This window comes from Xylaria bambusicola (genome assembly GCF_022495145.1).
Source record: "Xylaria bambusicola strain CBS 139988 unplaced genomic scaffold F5B22scaffold_42, whole genome shotgun sequence".
Taxonomy (NCBI): Eukaryota; Fungi; Ascomycota; class Sordariomycetes; order Xylariales; family Xylariaceae; genus Xylaria; species Xylaria bambusicola.
The window spans coordinates 141,776-163,844 of NW_025953595.1; the positions used below are offsets into that span (position 1 = coordinate 141,776).

The window sequence follows — 22,069 nt, forward strand, 5'->3', positions numbered from 1 at the left end:
ATACTAGACCATCAACACGTTTTCAAAGACCTCTTACATGCTGTGAGCTGTAATGATTCATCATGCAATTTTGATGGATTAGCTAAATCCTCTGCCACGTCCCCCCTGACAGTGTCTGTATCCTTGGTGAGAGAATACAGAGTTGATCATAATACTTACATGCTAGCCAACTAGACTCGACGTCATCATAGCACGGCACGAGTTGCTTGGCTCCTTTCTTGGCAGATGTGAGATTACCCGAGGCGGTGGTATAGAGCGTGAATGTTGGTCACATGTAGTGTTCATAGTGTTGTGGAACGACTCACGATATGGTAGTAGGCCAAGTTAGGCGAGCTTGGCGTGTTTGTGGAAATGGTTATGCAGTCGCTTACATGGATGATTAACGGCAGATGAGTTATTAAGTGAGTGCAAGGGAAGTATAATAGAATTCTGTGCTGTCGTAGTAAATAGGTACCTATACATACCTATACATACCTATTATATAAGAATCTACCATATACCTATCCACCGGCAAAAACAGATCGCCACAGCTAACTTACAACCATTGTACGAGTTGTATATATATGTGGTAGGACGGAGATGCGTGCAGATCCGCTGCTCGGCCGTTTTCGCATGTCTTAGGGGATGTTTGCTGTCTGCTTGTCCTGTTGTACACATATGCTCACTCTTGTTCTCTGCTCTTCTAGTTTCATGGAGACAATCGACATGATCTGATATTATATAAGATGACCCGATATGATTGTGCAAGTCCAGGCCCAATTCTTATCTGGTTTTTGTTTGCTTTGTTTCTTACGAGATCGACTCATTGTTGATACGTGGCACGGCACCAACAACCTAGAGACTCGGTTTTTGATCGGATCAGCTGCACACGCGTCGATTCCTTGTGCTTGTGTATGTGTAAAGTGATACCATGCTGTGGGTTTTGTTTGGCGCTGTTTGAATACTTGTCAAGGATATACAATAGGCGGTAGGCGTGCATTGGCGAACACTGCATATTCCTTGATGAACTTTATAATTCTTGTGGCCATTGAGTTGAGCCCGCTGGACCTGGTGCTTATTCCATGTCCCCCTTCTTGACTGTCTTTGGTCCATTTACGTTTGGATTGTTTGCCTTCTCCCAGTATCCTAACTCGGCTGCTCCCTCTTCTACATCATTGTCGATGAGGTGTGTATGGCATCGCTATCATGGGTCGTTGTGCAGCTGTGTTCCATCAGAACATTCGTTTCTCGTTCTGTCACACAATCGGCTCGCTGGCGATTACCCGTCAGTTGCCGGAGGGAGCCGTTGTCTCGAATCATCAGACATGAGGGTTTTTCTTGCTATCTTTATCTTTCTTGCGGTATGTGAGTTGGTGATACAGGAAGATAGTTTACGCACATGATGACGCGGGACATGTTTGACTGGCTCTTTAGCTTATTTGTAGGCCTTATCCTGTAGTCCTTTCTTGTACCTTAGCGAAGGACTGCCTCTGACGTAGGAGAAATTTCTTAGATAACCACGACAAATACAACGGACCTTTTGCTCCTCATTTCGGCCATCGTGGATGAATTGCCGTGTCATCTCGGTATTTTCCATTCGGCCCTTAGCATGGATACCAGCAACGTCATCATAAAATGATAAGGACTGTCATGCTTCAACAGGCCATTTATGATATATGTGGGATGTGTCATATGGTTTATCAGTTGTCTAGTCCCCTAAGATATGCTATGGGTAATATGCGTATTGAGGTAAAGCGGGATAAAGGGGCATTCGCTGTGTTCTCTTCAAGAAAGCCGTATAATTAGAGAAATTCCTTAATTTCCTCACAATCCTTAGCTCGGCAACTTGAATCGACCTACCATGCTCCTCCTCCTTTAGAAGTATCTGACAAGCCTCGCCCGGTCTTCGGAGAGATGCGACTGCTCAACAGAAGACGGTGTCGGACTGATAGCGGTTAACGAACCTGCCAACGCGGTACACACAGAATACACGTGGGATATGATGGCGAGTTAGACTTCAGATTGCTGATCACAGAACCTGACTGGCGACGTTGAACGAGGCTATGTGGAACACTATGGATGCTGGGAAGCCTCTTGCGCTCCATGAGAGAGACTGCCGACAGCCGTGGGAATGCTCAGATGCGTCATGTGGTAATAGGCAAGAAGATTACACGACGTACTGACGATGACATGGAATTGGGACCTGAAGATGGTAGGAGTCTAGTTCAACAGTACTCGAGGAAGATGGATATAAAAAGACCGCCAGAAATCCCATCTCCCTCACCTCCCAACGCTCCAAACCATCACTATCTTCCCCATCACACACTTGATTAGATACCAACATCGATTCCCGTCTAGTGACCAACATCTTATAGAACCACTCCAAGATCTAAGCAAACATCACCATGCACTTCAGCACCATCCTCAGCATCTTCCTCGCCGCTCTAGTAGCCGCAGCACCAACCACACCCCCTAACGACTCGACCGCCACCAACACCGACACGTACGAGCCAGACCTCGTAACGTTCGTCATGACCGTGCCAAACTGTCCCGCCATCAAGGACTACTGCACACACTGCAATGGGTTCGTACCTCACCCTATTCCCCAAATCCCAGACTACAAGCACCACCTCTCTCCCCTTAGCCAACATCAATACACTTCTATCACAGCTCGTATATACCATGCACCGGAATATGAGGGGGCCTTTCTGTTCGAGTACAACGACTGACTTTTCATCAGTGATTTCAACTGCGATACAGATCCGCGCTGCGAGTGGTGCTACCACAACAAGCAGTTCGGCACCGATGGCGGGAACAGCGATTAATTTCTGGCCCGAGAAACCAGACCAAAGCTGTATTTGCTAGACTAGCTAGCTCCGTAGACAGGCGAGGGGGAAACATCTGCCTGCCCAGCACGGCTCATATTGTCACGGGATCTCAGTCGACTGCTCGCAAAAGCGTGTAGTTTAGCTCTCTTTATATTTTATATATGTAGCTCAAGATTTGATCCTCTTCTATGGTACATTGTGTCGTTCCCTGGCTGGGGAAGTTGACTCGACATGGAACAGTGTGCTCACTTTCCACTCCTTCATATCGCTGTCTCTCTCTCTTTAGAAAGTAAAATACAGACATTAATACACAACTGAGAGGTGCTAACTCCTCCTTTTGATATACATTGGCCCAGCCTCGTGAAAACCATGTGATGCAGAGAACCAATCTTTGTCCCCCCCCCGAGTACTCCCCTAACCAATGTATGTAGACAAAACATATGCACGAAGCGCCCTGTTGAGTAGAGTTAGGAGGGGTATAAAACCTCATCAGGTCAGACACATAACTGACCCTGACTATCTGTGTAGTCTCTGGCGTTAGAAAACATTAATCTCCCCGGTATTTATACACACATCACCAAAACTTCGAATTCTCTCTTTTACGAGGTCTTCGCTTGTGGTGGTGTGTCTGATGGTTGAGATGGTTTGAACCAGCCAGTAAAGGACGATTTCATGCTGTTCATAGCTTCGGCCTGTTGCGCTTCCTGCATTTGTTGCGCTTCCTTGAGCCATTGCTCACCATGTTCTCGGATCTGCTTCTCCATCGCTTCGTAGTTCTTCTGACCTCTCTCCCGAATGATGTCTTGCAACATCTTACCCTGTGCAAACGCCTCTCCCGGGGAGATTTCACCATCTACTGGCTGCATCATGCTCATATTTCCTTTGAGTCCAAGCATGTTGCCCAGTGCGCCGACCCCTGAGGGTCGTTTTTTCTTCTCTTTTGCGAGCTGTTTCTGGAACTCGGCGCGTGCGATAGCTTCTCGACGGGCGAACTCGGTAGGGATATGTTTGCCCTTGAAAGACTTGAGAATTTCGCGAACATCCTTATATTCCATAGCAAAGATATATTCCAAGAAAGGGATAAGTGACACAAGTTCTTTGTCATCCTTCTCTCCTTTCCAAGGTGGTAAAATAATAGCATTTTCTGGTTGATTTTGAACGTGGGACTCCTTCGTATCGATTATGATGACTTTCGACAAATCACGATTCAGGTAAGAGAGGTCCTACAGAGACGTTAGCATTTATAGGGCGAATTCATCTCAGTATCGCCGAGACTCACCTTGACGATTTCGCCGTCCTTGTATTTGGTTGCCTCCCGGTACAGTGGCCAGACTATGATCTGGAAGGGGTCTAATTTTCGCATGAGAGGTTCTCCCATAGCAACGGGCACACTTGTGAACAGAACAAGTTCGTAGTATTGACTGAGATAGCGTAGGAAATAGTCCATCCCAGGACGCTTCGCTACTCGCCAGCCGTGTTCGCGCGACCATTCACTATGTACTAACATATCTTCGAGACTGATGCAGAGTGTGTAAGGCCGTTCAAACATAGGATGAGTATCTGGCAATAGCTTGTCGAAAGCGGGCTCGCGATAGTACTCTGTCACATCAGTAAGACGGGCTGCAGCACGTTTCCACCAAAGTGCAGGTGACCACCCGTTGGGAATATCCTTGTGAACAGCAACTTCATCTTCATCCCAGTCACGACCTAGATAACCCAATCCCACAACACCACCAACCAGCACGGCGAGATACATTCGGTTGGCGAATTGTGCGCGGCGTTTGTCAGTCGAGCTCATGTAGGCTGACGCAGGTAATTCTCCCCGACCACGGCCACCTCCCTCCGTTTGCGCACTTTCTTCGGCCTCTTGAAGAGCAGATAGATCTGACTTTTTAGAAGCCCCTGAGGTCTCATATTCGAGTGTAGAAGGGATACCCTGGGTAAGATCGGGAAGCGAACTAAAATCTGGTGGCGGAGTTGGTTCGGCGGCATCAGACGATGGCTTCTCGTGGGATGAAGGGGAGGGCTTTGATGATGGTGGTGACTGGGCTTCTGACCGGGGACTAGGGGTCGGTTTTGACTGAGCGGGCTGGTTCTTTGGACGGTTCTGCTGGGCCAATCCTCGTATCCATAGTGTCGAGGAGGTTGTAGTAAGTCTAGAAACTGTCGACACAGGAGCGACTGTCCGTTGGACGGTGGGTAGTCGCGCAGAGCGCGCGATGCCCTGCGCAATTGCTCTGGAGAGCATTGCGATGACGACAGCAGGGCACAGACGTCAGACCTGGAAGAGTGAGCAGCACAAGCTTTCTCTGTGCCAATGCCCTTAATTCCAGAAGCCGTCCTGTTTCTATCGGAAAAAGAGGGACGACTGATTGCTGTCAAGCGAAGAGGAGGTGCTGTGTCTGCTGAGGCTGTGTGGAGTAACGATGTGATGGAAGCCCGTCGACTACAGTCAAGCTCTAGAAACTTTTTTCATCTTTCTGCACGAGGTACTTCGTGAGCATAGCGTGCTGGTGGGCTAGGTAGGTACCTACCCTGGTATATTACAGTGGAGGGGTGTCGCTACAATCATCTCCCACGTCTTCTACCAAGGTACATTCAGGTACTAGAATGCCCAAGTCGACCAATTCCGACAATGAACCGATCTGTTCCAATTGTAGTGAGACACAAACCACATTGTAGTGCTCAATTACATCATCGTGGCGCTCCTAAGTTATTACCTCCTAGGTAGAACTTGAAGCCAATTGAAGATAAAAGAGGAAAAGTATGGTCAATCCGTCCTAGAATCGTTTTTTTTTATCACTTTTCAAAGATGCATAGAATAGAAAGAGGAAGAGTTCTTTGCTAGCAGCTTCTCCCAAAGACTCAGAGTCAACTGCCAAAACCTCAATTCTTCGAGGCAACAGGCTAGAGTGCAAAGAACTGCTTCAAGAGTTTGATCGTTCTTAGAAGGAGGGCTCAATAACTCTTGCATAGCTGTAGATTTTTCGCTTATAATAGCAGGAAGCAGCCCGAATTTTTATATTCACGACTACTTGTATTTACAACATCGAAGTCGTTGAGCCAGAAAGGCACGTTTGATAACCCAAAATGATCTTTGCTGCTCAAATTAAAAAAGGAATTGAGCTGAAATTAAAGAAACAGACACTCTTCTCAAGGCCATGGCCTATGGAACTGCAGTCCATTGCTCTACTACTGAACTACCAGTCCTACAGCTGTTATGGCTCGCCGCAGATAAATCTGATATGCGCTAGATGGAAGGTAGCGAGGTAGTAAGTAATTCGCCCGCGATTCTGTATTGATTCATGAGAAAAAAAAAACTGCACTGCGGATCTTCACCGCCACGCTTATTGGAGCCTTGTACTGCCCTGGAACGTTCCATTATTCAAGTAGTAAATTTTCGATTTAGAGAGCTATGCTAAGAAACGGAACGGATGGATCCAAAACGGAGTGCCCGTGTCGTTGTTCCCTGTAGATAGAGCAGAGAATAGGGGCACTTGTAGACTATATCGCAGGTGGCCATTTGCTCCTCTCTAACATCCTCCGTACAGTGACAACAGACGTCCAACTGTCCTTTCTCGTCATTACCTACATACCTGCCTGTCGCCGCTTCATGTGCCAACGCGTCCAACCTGGCTCGCCTGATAATACCTACTGTAGACTGCCTTTTCTTGCTCTCTATGTTCCATGTCATTTTATGACTCGAAAAGGCTTTCTACTAAAGCAACTCATTTACAAGGCTAGGTACCTTTCCGGGGTGGTCTTTCACCATTGTGATTCAATATAGAAGGTGCATCTCGTCTCACGAGTTATGATGATTTTATGTGATTAAATACAGTAGGTTCTTCCATACTGGACTGGTAGCTCAGTGGTAGAGCAATGGACTGCAGTTCCATAGGTCATGGGTTCAATTCCCATTCGGTCCTTAAAAGCATTTATTTTTGCAAATTATCCCAAATGCAAGCGAATAACCTCGCCATGCATGCCCTCTTACCCTTATAACCATCTGCCTTCAGTAACCAATTTATCCATGGCGATACTCTTAATTGACCACTCAGAAGCTTTTGCAGTTTGCGCAAATACTACCTACTCCAATTCCATCTCAACTACTCCGCGCGATTGCCGACCGTCGCGTGACTCCAAGCCTCTTCCTTCGTCTTCCCGCGCTCCATCCGAGTCGTACGACCTGTCTGATCATACAACGATCTGCGGATCTACGAAACTTCAATCCACTGCTACGGAGATATCGAAACATTCGAAACGATGCGTGGTCGAAAGGCTGGTGGTGCTGGCAGGGCCTCCCGCGCTGCCGGTGCCATCTCTACACCCACGCCAGTCGCAGCCGTGATCCCATCTACAGTCTCGTCTGCTCTGCCTACTCCTCTCAGCAGCGCATACCCCTCTACTTATGCGTCAGAAGCTGAGTTTGACATTGATCTCGACGAAGAGATCAGAAATCTCCCTCTCGATGCTCTTAGTCTCGAAGCAGGCGACCCAGCAACACCATACAGACCCAAATCCAGACGAACCAAGCCGCGGCCGTTCCGATTTCTCGATCTCCCGTCCGAATTACGCCTCAAAGTGTATGGGTACCATTTCGCCAACACTGGCCATGTGCTTGACTTGGACTCGGATAATTACAAACGAATCCACCAGAAACTGTCAATCTTAAGGACCTGTCGCACTATCTATGTGGAAGCATCGTACTTTTTCTATAGCACCCATCTAGTTCGCCTCTTCCCCGCCGTCCCTGGTCGCTTCTTCAAAACCAAGAAGCCCCTGCTCGCTCGCTTGAAGCCTGGGCAGAGGGCATGCATCAACACACTCGAGCTCCGTCTGGGCCCAGGCTGGAGCAAGCCACCTCGCGGCTGGGAGGTTAATGCTGCACTGGGTCTCAGCCAGTGCGTCAACGTCACCAAGATCGCTATCTTCGTGGAATGCGACCCTGGCAACGATATCTTCAAGGGCTTCCGCCAACCTGGTGGATTCTTCGAGACGTTTTCGAAGAAGCTTCTTGTGGGTGTTCTCGACGAGATGCCTTGGGTAGAACGAGTGGAATTCGACGCTTGGCCGAGTGTCAAGAAGTCGGGCGCTCTTATGACCGGCCTGATCGACCTCGTTACTTCACGCGGCATGAAGATATCCTGGGGTCTTGAACGGGGCTGGACCGACGCAGATGAGGTGGAACCGCCGCCCGTCGTCCACAACTATGCTCCTCTTGACAGCCTCCTGAATGCTACTAATAATATTCTAGTCCTCGCATGAAATTCTGAAGTGCCTTTTATGGAGCGTTTAGCCTTATGACCTACCCTAAGAAGAATTCATATTGCACGGACAATGGGAAAATCTCCTATATCATTACGGGAAGTTGGGAGTTGAGCAAATTGATAGGTTTGATGACTCGAAGCTTGCCTGGAAACGGTTCGCTTTTAATGATCTCTGCTTCATTTCAGTCTTTGGAGCACACTGCTCAGTCAGACTCAGGATGAGGAAATTGACAACGTTTCGAAAGAAAGAAAGCTAGCATCTTAGTTCTGTTAGGACATGCCTTGAGATTTGGTGAAATCATGTGAGATGAGCATGCTCTTTCCTACCTTAGTAGACGTGACTGCTGGGATAATTACCTGCTGCGTAGCTTTGGCTATCTAACCATTTTACATGATGGACCTCCAGACATTATGTGTATATATATTCACATGCTCGCAAGAATAGATTTACATAACCTAGGCAGTATGTTGAGGTCGTTATCGATTTGACCCCACTACAAATTTCCACTAGCTATCCCCAGCTACATACATATCCAAATAAACCAGCATCATTTCAATTGTTTTGCTTATCTCTCGCCCAAGGTACAACTTTCCGTTGACATATCGAATTAATTCAACACCAAGCCCGGGTAGGCATTCACCGCTATATATATCGCCCTTCCGTTTCAACAACAATAACAATAACAACGACTTAAATTCCACCCAACCTAGACCGCAAAAGCAGCAATGCCCCTCGACACCTCGACCTACGACCTCGCGCTCCTGCGCGTCGACGGCCGCCGCTGGAACGAGCTGCGGCGTCTGCACGGGCAGATCCGCACGCAGGCCGCCGCGGACGGGTCGTCGTACCTCGAGATGGGCAACACGAAGGTCATGTGCGTGATCACGGGCCCCAGCGAGGACGCCGGCAAGCGGCGGGGGGGATCAGCGTCGTCGGCGTCGGCGTCGACGGCGCCCGGGGGCACGAATGGCGCCGACGTCGTCGTGAGTATCGTGGTGGGGGGATTTAGTTCCGTTGATCGGAAGAGGAGGGGGAGGGGGGATAAGTAAGTTTTTCGCTTTCTCTCTTTCTTGTGTTTTATGTCATGTTATCATATCATTAGAGCAAATATTTGTAGTCTTTGTCTCGGTAAGCTAGCCAGCTAACTTGTCCCAAGACGCACCCAAGAGCTCCAAGCAACGATCGCCAAAGCCCTCGCCGCAACCCTACACGTGAACCTCTATCCGCGCTCGACGATAGGCGTCTCTCTGCACGTCCTCAGCCAAGACGGCTCGCTGCTCGCAGCCCTCATCAACGCCGCCACGCTCGCGCTCGTCGACGCCGGCGTGCCCATGACCGATTACCTCGTGGCGTGCACGGCGGGCAGTACGTCGACGCACTCGGCTGGCGACGAGGGCGCCGACCCGCTCGTCGACCTAAACACGCAAGAGGAGCAGGAGCTGCCGTTCCTGACGCTCGGGACACTGGGGGCCACGGATAAGATCGCTGTCTTGGTATGCGAGACGCGCGTGCAGGTCAGTAGGCTCGAGGGTATGATGGCGTCGGCTGCGGACGCGTGTAAAGGTGTGCGCAACTTTCTAGACCAGGTCGTGCGTGAAAAGGGACATAAGATGGTAACAGAGGGCACGATTAAGAAAGGTGCTAGTATGGCGATGGATATCGATGTCTAGGGTTTATGTTATAGTCAAGTGGCCGGATCTATCGTGTTTAATCGGCTGGGCTCGGTTTGAAGGCAATCCACGCAACAAGGTAAGCGATTCACTGTTTGATCGGATCAATTTCCTTCAATTTTTACACTATGTAATTATCGCTAACATTGGGTCTTGATTACAGCTCCTCGTGCTTTGGGGGAGCATCAGTAGCTTCTGGCGTGGGCTCCGCGCCTTGCCATGATGTCTCTGACTCCGTCTCTACCTCGACTTTGACGTCTTCCTCTAGCTTCACCTCGACTGACTCAACAGGCTTTCCTGTTGTGGGTTCAGACTCCTGGCTAACTTCGCCAATGATTCCCTCGGGTAATTTGTTCCTGGGGCCCTCGTTCATGCGAATGGCGTCGATCCAGCTCTCTACACTTGCGGAGCTGAAGTCGCCCTCATAGTGTCGCCACCATCCCCTCTTTGCGTTAATAGCGACCACTTCGACCTCACCTGTCAGCTCAAGACCTTTGAACACAGGTGCGACGGCATCATTGTCCGTGTGAACCTCGAAGAAAGGAAATAGGCGGCGCTCAGCCTGGGCATGCTTGAAGGCAATCTCGGACAAGCTGGTCAACGCCTTCTCAGCTGTTTCACCATGAGCCGCGGGCGCAAAAGCCAAGACGCAAATATGGGCTTTGGGATGTAAGCATTCATTAATGAGTGCTTGGGACGATGTGATCGCAGGGATCGGAGGGGCTAATTCAGCTAGCCTGGGCTTTGACTCGGCGGTGGGGGATTCGCTGGCTTCAGATGATTCGGTTGTGGTAGTAGAGGTAGTTTCAGAAGAAGCCCCAGACGCCTTGTCCTTCTTGTCCTTTTTGCTCTTCTCACTCTTGTCATTCTTCGACTTCAAAGGCGCTGGATCCGGATTGGGCCCGCCAGCCTGTGACAAGAACTTGAGCATATCGGGCTTCTTCATCTCTCCCTCGTACAATAAACCGTCCTTATCACCGCCAGGCAATAAGACTAGAGCGGGATAGGATTTGATGCCAAACATTTCGGTCGTCTTGGACTCCTTATTTCGAACCTGAGCAAATGAGATAACATCCAAGAAGTCGATTGCCAAGCTGCGCAGCAAGGCGCTTGTGGTACCCTTCTCCGTGAATAGTAGAGCTTTGGCGGTTTCATTTTTGGTGGAGAGGAAGGTGTCGATGTCTTTGTCGGATACCCTTTTGACATGGTTGCTGATCTTGTCTACCACGGCATTGACTATGGCCTTGGCAGAGCGTTCTCCCTGGTAGTCCTCTACAACAGGCTTCCCCGTCTTCTTCCCTGGGCGAACGATTTTGAGCGTAGGAAAGCCTTGGACACCCATCATGCCGCAGAATTGCTTATTCTCATCTTCGTCACAATTGACGGCAGCAACCTTGGCTAAGCCGTCGAGGTTCTTGGCAGCCTTTTCGTAGGCGGGCTTCAGGTTCTGGCAGTGTCCGCACCATGGCGCATAGAATTCGACCACCTGGTGTATTAGAAGACAGGTATCAGTGATCGGATAGATGTTTGGCGAATGGCGTTAAGACGTGTCAGGCAAGGAGTTACTTACAGAGGTGTGGTTCGATTTGGCAATTAGTCTATCGTAACTCTTTGCATTCACTTGAAGAACAGGGGAGCTCTTTGTGTATAAGCTAGCTTGCGCGGCGGGGAGCGCAGAAAGGAGAGCTACTGCCGCGACGGCAGCAGTAGGGTTGAGATTGAGATAATGCATAATGAACTTCTTCCCCGTATTCAAGTCACGATCTTATAGATGGACGGATCGAACGCACTCCCAGATGTGGAGGAACGTGGATCACAGAACTCAGACAATGGAACAGGGATTGTGGCAGATCAGAGCAAGGAGATGACGATATCAAACCACAGAACTTGCGAGTGTATGGGCAGAGAGAGGTTAACGCGCTTTGCCTCCTCAGTGGCTAGCCGCACGCTTTATATATAGTTCCAGAGGAATAAGCAGCCAACTGTATTGTGCGGCGTTGGATGAGAAGAGGCCACGGTGGAAAGTTGATGCTCTCACGGGTCAAAAGAACAGATGGCAGTAAATTGGCGGCAAGCTGCTGCTGCCCCTCCAAGGTGAATATGTACAAGGAAATCCCAGTCAAAATGCAGGCGGCGCCAGGCATCCTTGTCACAGCTCCAACAGAATCTGGGGGTTTGAGTGGCTGTCTAGGTAGGTAGGAACTGAAGGTTGTGGCGCGAGCTGTCTCTCAGGCGCTAACCGAGCGCTAATAGCTCCCTTCTGCTCTCTGCCTACAGGTACCTACCTCCTAATGGGCGTTGGGGTTGGTGGTGACTTCAGCGGGGATGCACGTCAGTCAAGCTAGTAATCTAGGTAGACTGCGAAGGTAACCTCCTGCTGTCTATGACCTGATCATTCTCGTGGACAGAATCATACAGAAGACACAGACAAGGACGTAGGTTCGTGTTCCTGTTGTCTCCCTGTTGCCTGCGTGCCTTTGGGTTTGCTTCCGATCGCATTCTTGGCATTCGACAGGCTTCCATATTGTGATACTTTGATCTAAGTTAGGTGCTTGGTCTGCTTCTGCACAAACAGAGTCGCAACAACCTCGGTAACGCGCCTACGATTGGGCATATTTCACTACGACGACTACCAACCTGCGCAACCTCTCCCGATCACATCGTCGTCCTTCGCCAACTCAACTTGGGATTCTTGGGCTTGCACGCCTTGCAATTCCTAGGGTTAATTATCGCTCGTCATGGCGGCCAACGTCCCAGGCAAGATTAAGCCTGCGGGCGTCACTCCATTCATCGTACGCGCCGTCCAGCTCGAAACCGCAAAGCCTGTCATTGCCTACTGGTGTATGTTGCCTTTTGCGAGAACCCGCATATATGCGCCCGACGGTTTGCTAAAAAGTAGATGATACAGGCTATTATTGGGTGGTGCAGCAGATCTTGAAGAGATCACTTCATAATGAGGACGAGGAGTGCCTTCAATTTACCACAACTGTCATGGATAAGCTAGAACAGGTACGGCCCTCCATAAATGCGATTGCGCTCGATAGTTTCTCATGTAATATATCTGCGCAGATGAAGACAGATCAGGCAAACAATGATGCTATACTGGATGATGTCGCCGGCCAAGCATACGTCGAACAATTCGCTCAAGAAACTTTCGACCGGGCACTTCGACCTCTGAAAGCCAACAAAGTTACACAGTCAGTCATAAACATCCCCCAACATCCTTTATAATCGTAATTGGACCCGGAGCGGCTAATATTGGCGGCGCAGACAAACCGCTAGTACTTTTGAAGCAGCGGCCACATTCTTCCAGCTCGTCAACATCTGGGGTCAACCCGACCCGGAGACACAAGACAAGATCAAATATGCCAAATGGAATGCCGCGCGAATACTAAAAGCGATCAAGGAAGGCAAAGATCCAAATGAATCGAACCCGAAACAAGAAGAGCCCAAGCCAGAAGAGAGCGCCGTACCTCTTGACCCTAACGACCCGGAGGTACAACTGATCGGCTCTGGCCAACCACGGCCGGCAACTGTCGAGGATGCCCCAGACGACGGGGGAATATCTCGTGGACCAACATCAAGTTATTCGCTCAACGCAGCCGCAGCTGTCTCCGCCCCTAATTCACCTCTCCCACCTACAGCATCAGTACCCGATCCAGTTTCTCCTATAGCACCTCCTGATGTACCTGTCCAGGAGCCAGGGAGTTATTTCCCCAGCGCTCCGTCAACGACTGATCAATCCCCTCTTGAGCTGCCATCTACCACAAGCATGCCGCCTCCGGGATCAACAACCCATAGTGTCCATAGTGCCCACAGTGCACTTGGGTCAGCACCAGATATTCCAAGTCCTGGCTCACATCGTCTATCACAACCGCCGTCGGTATCACATGCGTCGCCAGGTGTTCCATCTTCTCCACAAGATTTCTATCATCCGCCCCCTCAGCATCAGCATCACTCAGCACCCGCGCCGCCCTTCCTACCTCCACAGCAGCATTACACCCCGGCTCAAGCTCCATCTGCGCCTCACAATTATCATCACGGTTATTCCCAGCCGGTAATACCAAAGGCTGCACCCGCTCCCCCACCACCTCCTGTACAGCAATATGGGGGCAACAGTCAGCCAACTGGGCCCTATAATTGTGATGATATGGCTATGGCACAAGCGCAGAAACACGCCAAGTGGGCAATATCTGCACTCAACTTTGAAGATGTTCCGACAGCGGTACGAGAGTTACAAGCGGCGCTTGCGAGCTTGGGGGCACGGTAATACAATTAGTACATCTTGAAGGTGACTGTTCCGCCTTCGAATTGCAATTCATAGTTTGTGAACAACGTAATGGCAAGTGAGGAGAGCTCCACTGATGGCACGCAGCGCATAGAGAAGTGTATATACGAGAAATGCAATCGCAATGAGGCCATAGATGATGTCGAAATTCTAATTTGCTATGAAATAATTCCCAAACTTGTACATTCCCCGAATTTACTATATACAACTGTCACCATCAAATTGCTTCCAACACTAAAAACAGCCATCGCTTCACAAATCTATACAAACGCAGCCCCATTCGCACCAATAATCTGCCCGGACACCCAACTGCTCTCAGGGCCAGCAATAAACGCCACAACCTCGGCGATCTCAGCGGGGCTTCCGAGCCGGCTGAACGGGGACTGGCTCTCGATGGCCTTGATCATGGCCTCCGGCTTGCCCTCGCGGAAGAGCTCCGTGTCCGTCGGGCCCGGGGCCACGGCGTTCACCGTGATCCCCTTCCGCCCGAGGTCCTTGGCCAGCACGCGCGTGAGCTGCTCCACGGCGCCCTTGGTCGACGCGTACAGGGCGTACGGAGGCGGCACGGCGGTGCTGCGCGCGATCCCCGTGCTCACGAAGACGATGCGGCCGCCTGCGGGCATGTGCGGCGCCGCGGCCTGGGCGAGGAACATGGGGCCCTTGACGTTTAGCGCGTACGTCTTGTCGAAGACCTCCTCGGTTAGTTGCTCGAGGGGCAGCAGGGGCATCGTCCCTGCGTTGGCGAGGACTATGTCGATCCGCCCGTGTTTGGATACGATTTGGGAGACGAGGTCGCGCATTTGCGACGGGCTGGATGCGTCGGCTTGGACCGCGATGGTCCGGTCCGAGGGCAGCTTGGACAGGGCTGCTTCGGCGGCCGAGGCCGAGGTGCTGTAGTTTAGGACCACGGTTGCCCCAGCTGCGGAGAGACGCTGGGCGGCGGCTAGGCCGATGCCTTTTGTGCCGCCTGTGACTAGGGCGATTTTGCCGCTGAGGTTGGGGTTGGCCATTTTGTTTATGGTGGAAAGGAGATTGCAAAATCTAGGTGTTTGTGGACGTTGAATATAGGGGCTTAAATTGGGTATATGATAATACTGGTTGGCTTTATGACTTGATGATGGGTGTCTTAATCACATTGGAATCATCCAGAGGACTTGGTCTTATTTTATATCTACTTCATCTCACTACAATTAGGCATTTACTCGTTAATCGCTAAAGCCGATGTCATAATGTACGTTGCTCGCATCAAACTCCGCGAAACACCGTCTTAAAACCCGTGGCTTGGTCCGCCGGCGTTCGTCGTGCGGACCGGATGTATTCACTACGGCGTCCCATGAGTCGGCTTTGCAATCACGCGCCAAGATCTTTCCGCCGTAGCTTTCGGATTTGGATTATCTCACAGTCAGATCCGACTGTCATGGTATTAGCTAATCATCCGATGCGGATCATTTTCTGATTGGATACAGATTCTAAGTAGTGATCCGCTCCGTTGACCCATGGCTGTGCGGGGGGTGACGTCGAAACTGGATCGTCCGATATTGACGATCTCCTCATTCACGCAAGTTCCGAGGCTCCTCCTGCCCATCACTAATCATGGAATGAGCAGAGGGAAGCTGATTTTCACACAATCACATTCCGGTCTAGCTATTTGAAGCAAGGACTCCTCCACTTTCATGCGTGGTGTGAGAGTGAATGATTCCGAGGCACCATGTTGCATCCCTTGGTTATCAAGTGTGATAACAAGAGATGCGATCCTTCACACGTCTAGACTGCTTCCCCGCGCCCGTCTGACGACCGTGCAGTTAGGCTACTTTGGAGCCAGCCTACATCATGCACAGCAGATGGACGGTTATTTCCATCTATGATTGGTCATGTCCTTTATAAGTTGGAGAATCTGCAGGCTTGTTATTCAGCGTTGCAGTTGTCCACGCGTGATGTACATCCATGAAGGACTTCGTGGTGTAGCAATGGCGGAATGGATCCAAGGATGAATACTCGCCTAGGTATATAACGCTTGGTATCACTCCACTTCCCAAGGGTATATGTATCCGTACTGCAGCCATTGTCATTGCCATATTATATCGCTGGTCCTTTCGCTGAATATATCAAGAAGTCCATCGTACGGTACACATTGACTCTATCACAATGACTTCGCTACCGAAGACCTACAAGGCTGCTGCTACCGTCAAGACCGGCGAGCCACTAGTCATCCAAGAGTACGAACTGAAGGAGCCCGGCCCCGGCCAAGTCCTCGTCAAGGTCCTCGCGTGCGGCGTGTGTCACACAGATATCTTGACATCGAGTGGTGCCCTCGGCGAGCCATGGCCTCGTGTTCCGGGTCACGAAATCGTTGGTGACGTCGTTAGTGTTGGCGATGGGGTGACCAAATTCGCCAAAGGTGACAGGGTAGGAGGGCCGTGGCACGGAGGTTAGTTCGTTCCTAGCTCGCTTGTGCCAATATCACACTACGTTCTCCGCAGCAAACACAAGGGCGTGTTCACAAACATACTCACCTGAGGCAATTTATGCGCCGACTAACCATTCACCATTACGATAGGTCATGACAGCACGTGCCGTGCTTGCGCCCGCGGCCTGTTCAACATCTGCGACAACGCGAAGGTTAACGGCGTCAGCTTTGACGGTGGGTACGCCGAGTACGTGCTTCTGCGCGCGGAGGCCGTAGTGCGCGTGCCCAAGGAGCTCGACCCAGCGGAGACGGCGCCGCTGCTGTGTGCCGGCGTGACCGTCTTCAACAGCATGCGCAAGCAGCACGTCGAGCAAGGAAGCCTAGTAGCGGTCCAGGGGCTCGGTGGGCTGGGCCATTTAGCAGTGCAATACGCCAACAAGATGGGGTACCGCGTCGTGGCCATCAGCTCCGGGAGCGCCAAGGAGTCATTCGCGCGCGAGCTCGGGGCGCACGAATACATTGACACGAGCAAGGATGACCCGGTCAAGAAGCTACAGGAAATGGGAGGCGCCGCGATGATCGTTTCGACGGCACCGAACCCCAAATCTATCAGCCCCTTAGTCGGCGGCGTCGAGGCCGGCGGGAAGCTACTCGTGCTGGCACCGATAGGCCCCGTCGAGTTCGACACCGCGAATATGGTTATCAAGGGCATCTCAGTGGTGGGATGGCCTGCGGGCCACGCGCTCGATTCCGAGGACGCGATTCTCTTTTCGCAGACCCACGGCGTCAAGTGCATGATTGAGAAGTTCAAGCTCGAGGACGCTGCGAAGGCGATGGAGCACTGCGCTTCTGGAAAGGCGAGGTTCAGGGGAGTTCTGGTCATGTAAGGGGAGAGGCTGAGAATCAATGTCTTATGCTTTGCAATTAGCACACTGATGTAGCGTTAAGCTTGCGTTTTGAATCCTTGAGATCTAGCAGGCGGTGAAAGCAAATTGAGTTTCATTCTCTACAATGCTATCGGATGAATCTACCTGGACTCTTTCAAGTGTGGTGTTCTATATGTGCTCATATCCTTCATCCTGTGTATACTAGTAGCAAGATACTTCTCTGATGTCTGTCGCAATACTCTTAACTTAACTTAACCGATAAACAATAAACTACAGGAATTGAACCCAACCCACTACCTAGCCCACTCAGTACGATAGTTGGCCGGCCCATCCCATGATCAGCAGCTCTTCGGGCGTAACAAACAAATCCAATGTCAGAAGCAAGAATATCTTGACGCAAAGCATCAGGGAGATAAGAATGTCACATCACGGTCGTTACACAACATCGCTCACTCACTCAGCGCCCACCTCCCTCCTTCACCTGCGGGGTGGAATTTCTCCAAACTCCCCCGCAGCGCTTACCTTTGAAGCTCATTTGTACAAGGTAGATCTGGGTAGGGGTACTAGGCCAGGGGCTCAAGCGACCCTACTTAGATCTCCAATACCGTGTCATCGGCTTTTTGTCTTACTCATTCATTCACATCACGAGTGCCGTGCTCGTGAAACATGGCGCCAAAAGTGAACCGAGGGATGAAGGTGCGTCCAGGGAAGGACACTCTAGGTAACCATCGCGTTTTATAAGTCGTGTTGGATTTTGATCTTCTCGCTTTGGAATGCATAAAAGCAATTCTGCACTCATTACCTAGGTTACCTAAAACATGCACGAGCAAAAGACTGTGCGTCCCGCCAACATGGTAAAGTTTGTCTTTAGCTATGCAAGACTATTACGACTGAGGCGCACCGTCAATGTATAATATTCATATTCTCGAAGAAATCTCTCTCGAATGTTAAGACACGTTTTTTTATTCTCCTTCTTCTCTTAGCACAAGCGGAATACGCACCGCCAGCCCGCTTCCTACTTAGTTATTCATGATTTTCAAGACATCGCCAGCATCCGGGGGCAAGGGAGGTCCTAGGCATCTCGCAGCCCTCGTCCTCCTCCTGCTCCTCGCGCAACCAGTCTCATCCATGACGATAACGCGAGCGACAACAACGCCACGTGCCGAACCCCAGTTCACAGATACCCCAACCTTCACCTCGGCGATCCTGAACAGCACCAACGTCTACCGCAAAGCGCACAACGCATCGGCGCTGACGTGGAACGCCACCCTCGCCTCGTACGCAAGATCGTACTTGTCCAAGGCCCCCTGCAAGATGGAGCACTCGGGGGGTCCGTTCGGCGAGAATCTGGCCGTGGGATGCAGGAACGCGACAGCGGCGGTCGAGGCCTGGGGCGATGAGCGGAAATGGTACAACTACGAACGGCCGGGGTACAGCGCGAAAACTGGACACTTCACGCAGCTCGTGTGGAAGGCTACTAGGTCCGTGGGGTGCGACCGGAGCCTATGCGGGGAGAAAGGGTGGCATCTGGTGTGCGAGTATTGGCCGCCGGGGAACGTCTTGGGCGCCTTCAAGAACGAGGTCGATAGGCCGAAGAACGACTCTAGGCGTGATCATCTGGGTTGGTTTGGCTTTTTACCCGTAGGTATCTTTCTTTGTTTGTTATTCCCGTGAGTGTGATTATGATGATACTAAATGGTTGGGCTTGTAGCGTATTTAGTATGGGAGTTCCTTGCGCTGGATCGCGAGATGGAAGTTTTACAAAGGATACGCGGGAATACCCATTGGAAAGAAATGCTCGATAGCTTGTTTGATGTTCGAGTTTGGGGTTTATCAATTGCGGCAACGATTCATCATGGTTATACACGACCTATCGTGTAAATCTCCTATCACTCATTACCTAGCATAGAATCTCTATGATACAAACTTGCGCGTTGCCGCAATTCAGTCACTAGTTAGATTAGGAATTGGATTTGGATACCCAATTGACATTATGCTTAGAGGTTATAGAAAAGTCTATCATACCATGTTTAACTAATCTCCCTACCTATTGCGTCAACTCCTTCTGTCCAGCCGGTACATTGAACGGTCCGTTCTCAGCCAGAGGGAATCTAGGCGTGCCATCATCATTCCATGTGAACTTCTGTATCCGCGCAGTTCGGAAAATATCCCCGGGCGGATTTGCCGTCGTCTGCGCGTGATAGACGAGGTAGTCCTCCTTTCCATCAGGCGATGTTGTGAAGGAGGCATGGCCGGGCCCGTAAACTCCTGCAACCGTATTCTGTTCGAGAATTTCAAATTAGCAAGAGCAATTTGCAGCAGATTATTCTCGACGTGTAGGATAATATATAGAGTGATAGGGAGAAGGAATCCCTAGTGAGGCTACTTGTGCTTCTGAGGTATATCGAATGAAGGTAAAAAGCTCTAGCAAACTAACCTGGTGGAATACACACTGCATAGTCCGAGGTTAGCCATTACGCTCGAAAGTTTAGGTCCAGAGTAAATATACACATGATGGGAAAGCAGCAGGCTAAAAACGGCATCGCGATTTATAAAATAACAGAGATAAAAAAAGAAGAAAAAAGTTGAGTATCACTTACGCCCTCTGTGCGCTTCTTCCACGATTGATATTGCATGGGGTCATTTCCGACGAGCTCCAGCATTCCGAGGCAGTAAAACGGCGTATTGACTCGCGCGGCTGAGTATATCACAAAGTTCTGTCCTGTATTAGGATTTATCAGCTGCTGGGGTCCTTCGTTGGTCGCGAGCCTGATCGGTCTTCCATACTAAAGAATCACCATGTTAAATTCCACGTTCGGGCATGACTTCGCGGGTTGGTCACTACTTACGGGTACTTGTTCCCAGGGCTGGTCCGGCACGCTGATGATGCGGCGCTCAAGGAAAGTCGAGTTCACAGTCCATGGATCGGACATCTTAGTGATACACAGGTTGGCTGGCCAGGCTGAGTACTTGTCTTGCCAGCATGAGTAGATGTGGTACAATTTGTCTTCGTGTTGGAAGTATGTCCCGTCGATGGCGAATTGGTCGTATGTGTCTAGCATGGGTTTCAACGAATAACTCGCGGTCCATGGATCCGGACCGTCGGCTGCTAGGACAAACATGCGGTGGTTGACAGCCTAGTGAAGATATCAGCGCATGGGGTTTACACAATGACCACAGCTATATGAAGCTAACTCTGGCTACTTTAGAATTTTATGCATGCAACTTACGGGGCAATTGAACGGGCACATGGCATCTAGCAACGGTGGTGGATTTTCTCCGTCTGAAGTAGCCGTGAATATCGCATACCAAGACCCTGAGATATTATGTATCTCTGGTGCCCAAAGACTTGTCGACCAAGGGTCTCCAGAAAGGGGATCTGGGTTGAAGATGACGCGCGACTCTGCATGGTCCCAATTGTCGGTGAGATATCTCGACCGTTTGAGGGTTATGTTGGAATTGGTCGTGTACGTGAACAGATACCAGTTCTTGCCACTAGGGTCGCTGTATTTCGTCATGAATGGATCACCGACATTGAGGGTCATGACAGGATTCGAGTACGTAACATTGGTCGTCTTGTTCGTGCCGACCGTGGCAGGGTCCCATCCCGACGATGTTCCTAGATTGGGGTCGAAGACCTGGGCAGTCACTGCAGCAATTCCTATGCAGTATGCCAGGGGAACAATCTCTTTAAGTTTGAGGCCTTGCATCATGTTTTTGCGGAAAGTCTATTCGTATAGGCTTTATGCGCTCACTTCCGCTCTCTGCATTTCCTGATGGAGGCGGGGGAGGGGAAAGAGTGTTACGAGAGTCGTACAAGGGTTCACTATCATGGGCCATTGTGGCTTTTAAGTACAGACAAAGATTTCTACGGCGAGCAAGTCACTAGGATGCACCTTGATCCTAGACTTCCGATCCAACTCTCTCCTCACACTACAATAAATTCCTAGTTAGTGGTAACCTTGACCTCGGTGTATGCTCGACCGGCTCCAAGCCTACTTGATAAAAGCTACTACCTATTAAGCTTATTCCCCGCAGTTTGCATCTACCCCACAATGCCATGAGGCGGGGAGACAATGGCATGGAATGTGGAATGGCCTTTGTTTGTCATAATTACATTGATGACGCTTCAGGATGGGGGCTTGGATTGTAGAAAAGAGCCCGGACGACCACTTCTGAGTTGTATATCTATTAAAAAAAAAATGGATATATTTAAGTATCAACATCTGTAAACCCCAGCCGACCACTTTTCTACCCATTTTCCTCTTTCATGACTTGACGTTTGCGGTTCCTGGACCATCGAATAGCCCGATCTCTACAAGGGGTGTGTGCCAGATAGGAACAATCATAGTCTACATATAGTGTCGTTACGTCACATCAGTACCATGAAGAGGATGGTAGCATTTAACTAGCGTTAGATCGGTACCAAACAAAAAGATACTCTTCTTCCCCAAACCACAGAAGTTTAGTGCCATTGTCACAGTGTACGTAATGGGAGAATGCCCCTAATCCGCAAATAGAAAATTATCTCCGCTGGCGAGTAATTTCGTGTCACTCTACTACCCCGGATGGGTTCAGTATGTACGGGCAATGGTGGAAAGTGAACCGGTGTGAGCGCGCGTTGACACACATTCCGCATCAGAAGGCTTTCCAATTCACCCTTCTGATAAAATTCGATCCAGTGCACGAGATATGTCATGATGTGGGTCACCGGCGACCGGATAGCGCTCTAGTGCTATTGC

At 50.2% G+C, this 22,069-nt stretch overlaps 10 protein-coding genes and 1 non-coding gene across 11 annotated transcripts; 7 read left to right on the plus strand and 4 right to left on the minus strand.

Moving 5' to 3' along the window:
• Positions 1 to 2,384: 2,384 nt before the first annotated feature.
• On the plus strand, positions 2,385 to 2,804 carry F5B22DRAFT_649358 (uncharacterized protein; the record flags this gene model as incomplete). Its single annotated transcript, XM_047979160.1, has 2 exons — positions 2,385 to 2,563; positions 2,720 to 2,804. The coding sequence occupies 2 exons, from the start codon at positions 2,385 to 2,387 to the stop codon at positions 2,802 to 2,804; spliced, it is 264 nt and encodes an 87-aa protein (XP_047828049.1).
• Positions 2,805 to 2,928: 124 nt separating this feature from the next.
• F5B22DRAFT_618406 (HAD-like domain-containing protein) lies at positions 2,929 to 5,361 on the minus strand. Its single transcript, XM_047975694.1, has 3 exons — positions 4,087 to 5,361; positions 3,319 to 4,030; positions 2,929 to 3,261 (listed from the first exon to the last, which is right to left on the minus strand). The coding sequence occupies exons 1-2, from the start codon at positions 5,053 to 5,055 to the stop codon at positions 3,407 to 3,409; spliced, it is 1,593 nt and encodes a 530-aa protein (XP_047828050.1). The 5' UTR covers positions 5,056 to 5,361; the 3' UTR covers positions 2,929 to 3,261; positions 3,319 to 3,406.
• Positions 5,362 to 6,661: 1,300 nt separating this feature from the next.
• Positions 6,662 to 6,733, plus strand: F5B22DRAFT_t150. The gene has a single exon. It is a non-coding gene; the product is annotated as a tRNA-Cys (tRNA).
• On the plus strand, positions 6,682 to 8,624 carry F5B22DRAFT_618408 (uncharacterized protein). Its single transcript, XM_047975695.1, has one exon. The coding sequence runs from the start codon at positions 7,071 to 7,073 to the stop codon at positions 8,070 to 8,072; it is 1,002 nt and encodes a 333-aa protein (XP_047828051.1). The 5' UTR covers positions 6,682 to 7,070; the 3' UTR covers positions 8,073 to 8,624.
• F5B22DRAFT_370813 (ribosomal protein S5 domain 2-like protein) lies at positions 8,623 to 9,764 on the plus strand. The gene is made up of 2 exons (XM_047971166.1): positions 8,623 to 9,120; positions 9,232 to 9,764. The coding sequence occupies exons 1-2, from the start codon at positions 8,801 to 8,803 to the stop codon at positions 9,743 to 9,745; spliced, it is 834 nt and encodes a 277-aa protein (XP_047828052.1). The 5' UTR covers positions 8,623 to 8,800; the 3' UTR covers positions 9,746 to 9,764.
• A 138-nt stretch (positions 9,765 to 9,902) lies between these two features.
• F5B22DRAFT_649362 (thioredoxin-domain-containing protein) lies at positions 9,903 to 11,477 on the minus strand (the record flags this gene model as incomplete). The annotated part of the gene is made up of 2 exons (XM_047979161.1): positions 9,903 to 11,231; positions 11,316 to 11,477. The coding sequence occupies 2 exons, from the start codon at positions 11,475 to 11,477 to the stop codon at positions 9,903 to 9,905; spliced, it is 1,491 nt and encodes a 496-aa protein (XP_047828053.1).
• Positions 11,478 to 12,287: 810 nt separating this feature from the next.
• On the plus strand, positions 12,288 to 14,154 carry F5B22DRAFT_370776 (Vta1 like-domain-containing protein). Its single transcript, XM_047971163.1, has 4 exons — positions 12,288 to 12,586; positions 12,654 to 12,754; positions 12,815 to 12,942; positions 13,016 to 14,154. The coding sequence occupies exons 1-4, from the start codon at positions 12,484 to 12,486 to the stop codon at positions 14,013 to 14,015; spliced, it is 1,332 nt and encodes a 443-aa protein (XP_047828054.1). The 5' UTR covers positions 12,288 to 12,483; the 3' UTR covers positions 14,016 to 14,154.
• On the minus strand, positions 14,155 to 15,375 carry F5B22DRAFT_370777 (short-chain dehydrogenase/reductase SDR). Its single transcript, XM_047971164.1, has one exon. It carries the CDS (start codon positions 15,041 to 15,043, stop codon positions 14,294 to 14,296), a length of 750 nt encoding a protein of 249 aa, XP_047828055.1. The 5' UTR covers positions 15,044 to 15,375; the 3' UTR covers positions 14,155 to 14,293.
• Positions 15,376 to 15,572: 197 nt separating this feature from the next.
• F5B22DRAFT_618414 (alcohol dehydrogenase) lies at positions 15,573 to 17,633 on the plus strand. The gene is made up of 2 exons (XM_047975696.1): positions 15,573 to 16,461; positions 16,591 to 17,633. Exons 1-2 carry the CDS (start codon positions 16,179 to 16,181, stop codon positions 17,325 to 17,327), a joined length of 1,020 nt encoding a protein of 339 aa, XP_047828056.1. The 5' UTR covers positions 15,573 to 16,178; the 3' UTR covers positions 17,328 to 17,633.
• Positions 17,634 to 18,182: 549 nt separating this feature from the next.
• F5B22DRAFT_370799 (CAP domain-containing protein) lies at positions 18,183 to 19,365 on the plus strand. Its single transcript, XM_047971165.1, has one exon. The coding sequence runs from the start codon at positions 18,357 to 18,359 to the stop codon at positions 18,999 to 19,001; it is 645 nt and encodes a 214-aa protein (XP_047828057.1). The 5' UTR covers positions 18,183 to 18,356; the 3' UTR covers positions 19,002 to 19,365.
• Positions 18,884 to 21,298, minus strand: F5B22DRAFT_618417 (alpha-N-arabinofuranosidase 2). The gene is made up of 6 exons (XM_047975697.1): positions 20,558 to 21,298; positions 20,177 to 20,464; positions 19,928 to 20,113; positions 19,765 to 19,779; positions 19,039 to 19,608; positions 18,884 to 18,968 (listed from the first exon to the last, which is right to left on the minus strand). Exons 1-5 carry the CDS (start codon positions 21,038 to 21,040, stop codon positions 19,375 to 19,377), a joined length of 1,206 nt encoding a protein of 401 aa, XP_047828058.1. The 5' UTR covers positions 21,041 to 21,298; the 3' UTR covers positions 18,884 to 18,968; positions 19,039 to 19,374.
• Positions 21,299 to 22,069: the final 771 nt, after the last annotated feature.

Excerpts from the sequence above, each read along its gene's own strand:
- F5B22DRAFT_618406 (XM_047975694.1), bottom strand. The coding sequence starts at position 5,055 with ATGCTCTCCAGAGCAATTGCGCAGGGCATCGCGCGCTCTGCGCGACTA. Across the intron at positions 4,031-4,086 it reads AGGACGGCGAAATCGTCAAG|GACCTCTCTTACCTGAATCG; the intron begins GTGAGTCTCGGC and ends ACGTCTCTGTAG.
- F5B22DRAFT_618408 (XM_047975695.1), top strand. The coding sequence starts at position 7,071 with ATGCGTGGTCGAAAGGCTGGTGGTGCTGGCAGGGCCTCCCGCGCTGCC.
- F5B22DRAFT_370813 (XM_047971166.1), top strand. The coding sequence starts at position 8,801 with ATGCCCCTCGACACCTCGACCTACGACCTCGCGCTCCTGCGCGTCGAC. Across the intron at positions 9,121-9,231 it reads AGGAGGGGGAGGGGGGATAA|ACGCACCCAAGAGCTCCAAG; the intron begins GTAAGTTTTTCG and ends ACTTGTCCCAAG.
- F5B22DRAFT_370776 (XM_047971163.1), top strand. The coding sequence starts at position 12,484 with ATGGCGGCCAACGTCCCAGGCAAGATTAAGCCTGCGGGCGTCACTCCA. Across the intron at positions 12,587-12,653 it reads GCCTGTCATTGCCTACTGGT|GCTATTATTGGGTGGTGCAG; the intron begins GTATGTTGCCTT and ends TAGATGATACAG. Across the intron at positions 12,943-13,015 it reads AAAGCCAACAAAGTTACACA|ACAAACCGCTAGTACTTTTG; the intron begins GTCAGTCATAAA and ends TTGGCGGCGCAG.
- F5B22DRAFT_370777 (XM_047971164.1), bottom strand. The coding sequence starts at position 15,043 with ATGGCCAACCCCAACCTCAGCGGCAAAATCGCCCTAGTCACAGGCGGC.
- F5B22DRAFT_618414 (XM_047975696.1), top strand. The coding sequence starts at position 16,179 with ATGACTTCGCTACCGAAGACCTACAAGGCTGCTGCTACCGTCAAGACC. Across the intron at positions 16,462-16,590 it reads AGGAGGGCCGTGGCACGGAG|GTCATGACAGCACGTGCCGT; the intron begins GTTAGTTCGTTC and ends CCATTACGATAG.
- F5B22DRAFT_370799 (XM_047971165.1), top strand. The coding sequence starts at position 18,357 with ATGATTTTCAAGACATCGCCAGCATCCGGGGGCAAGGGAGGTCCTAGG.
- F5B22DRAFT_618417 (XM_047975697.1), bottom strand. The coding sequence starts at position 21,040 with ATGATGCAAGGCCTCAAACTTAAAGAGATTGTTCCCCTGGCATACTGC. Across the intron at positions 20,465-20,557 it reads TGTGCCCGTTCAATTGCCCC|GCTGTCAACCACCGCATGTT; the intron begins GTAAGTTGCATG and ends TATCTTCACTAG. Across the intron at positions 20,114-20,176 it reads AGCCCTGGGAACAAGTACCC|TATGGAAGACCGATCAGGCT; the intron begins GTAAGTAGTGAC and ends GTGATTCTTTAG.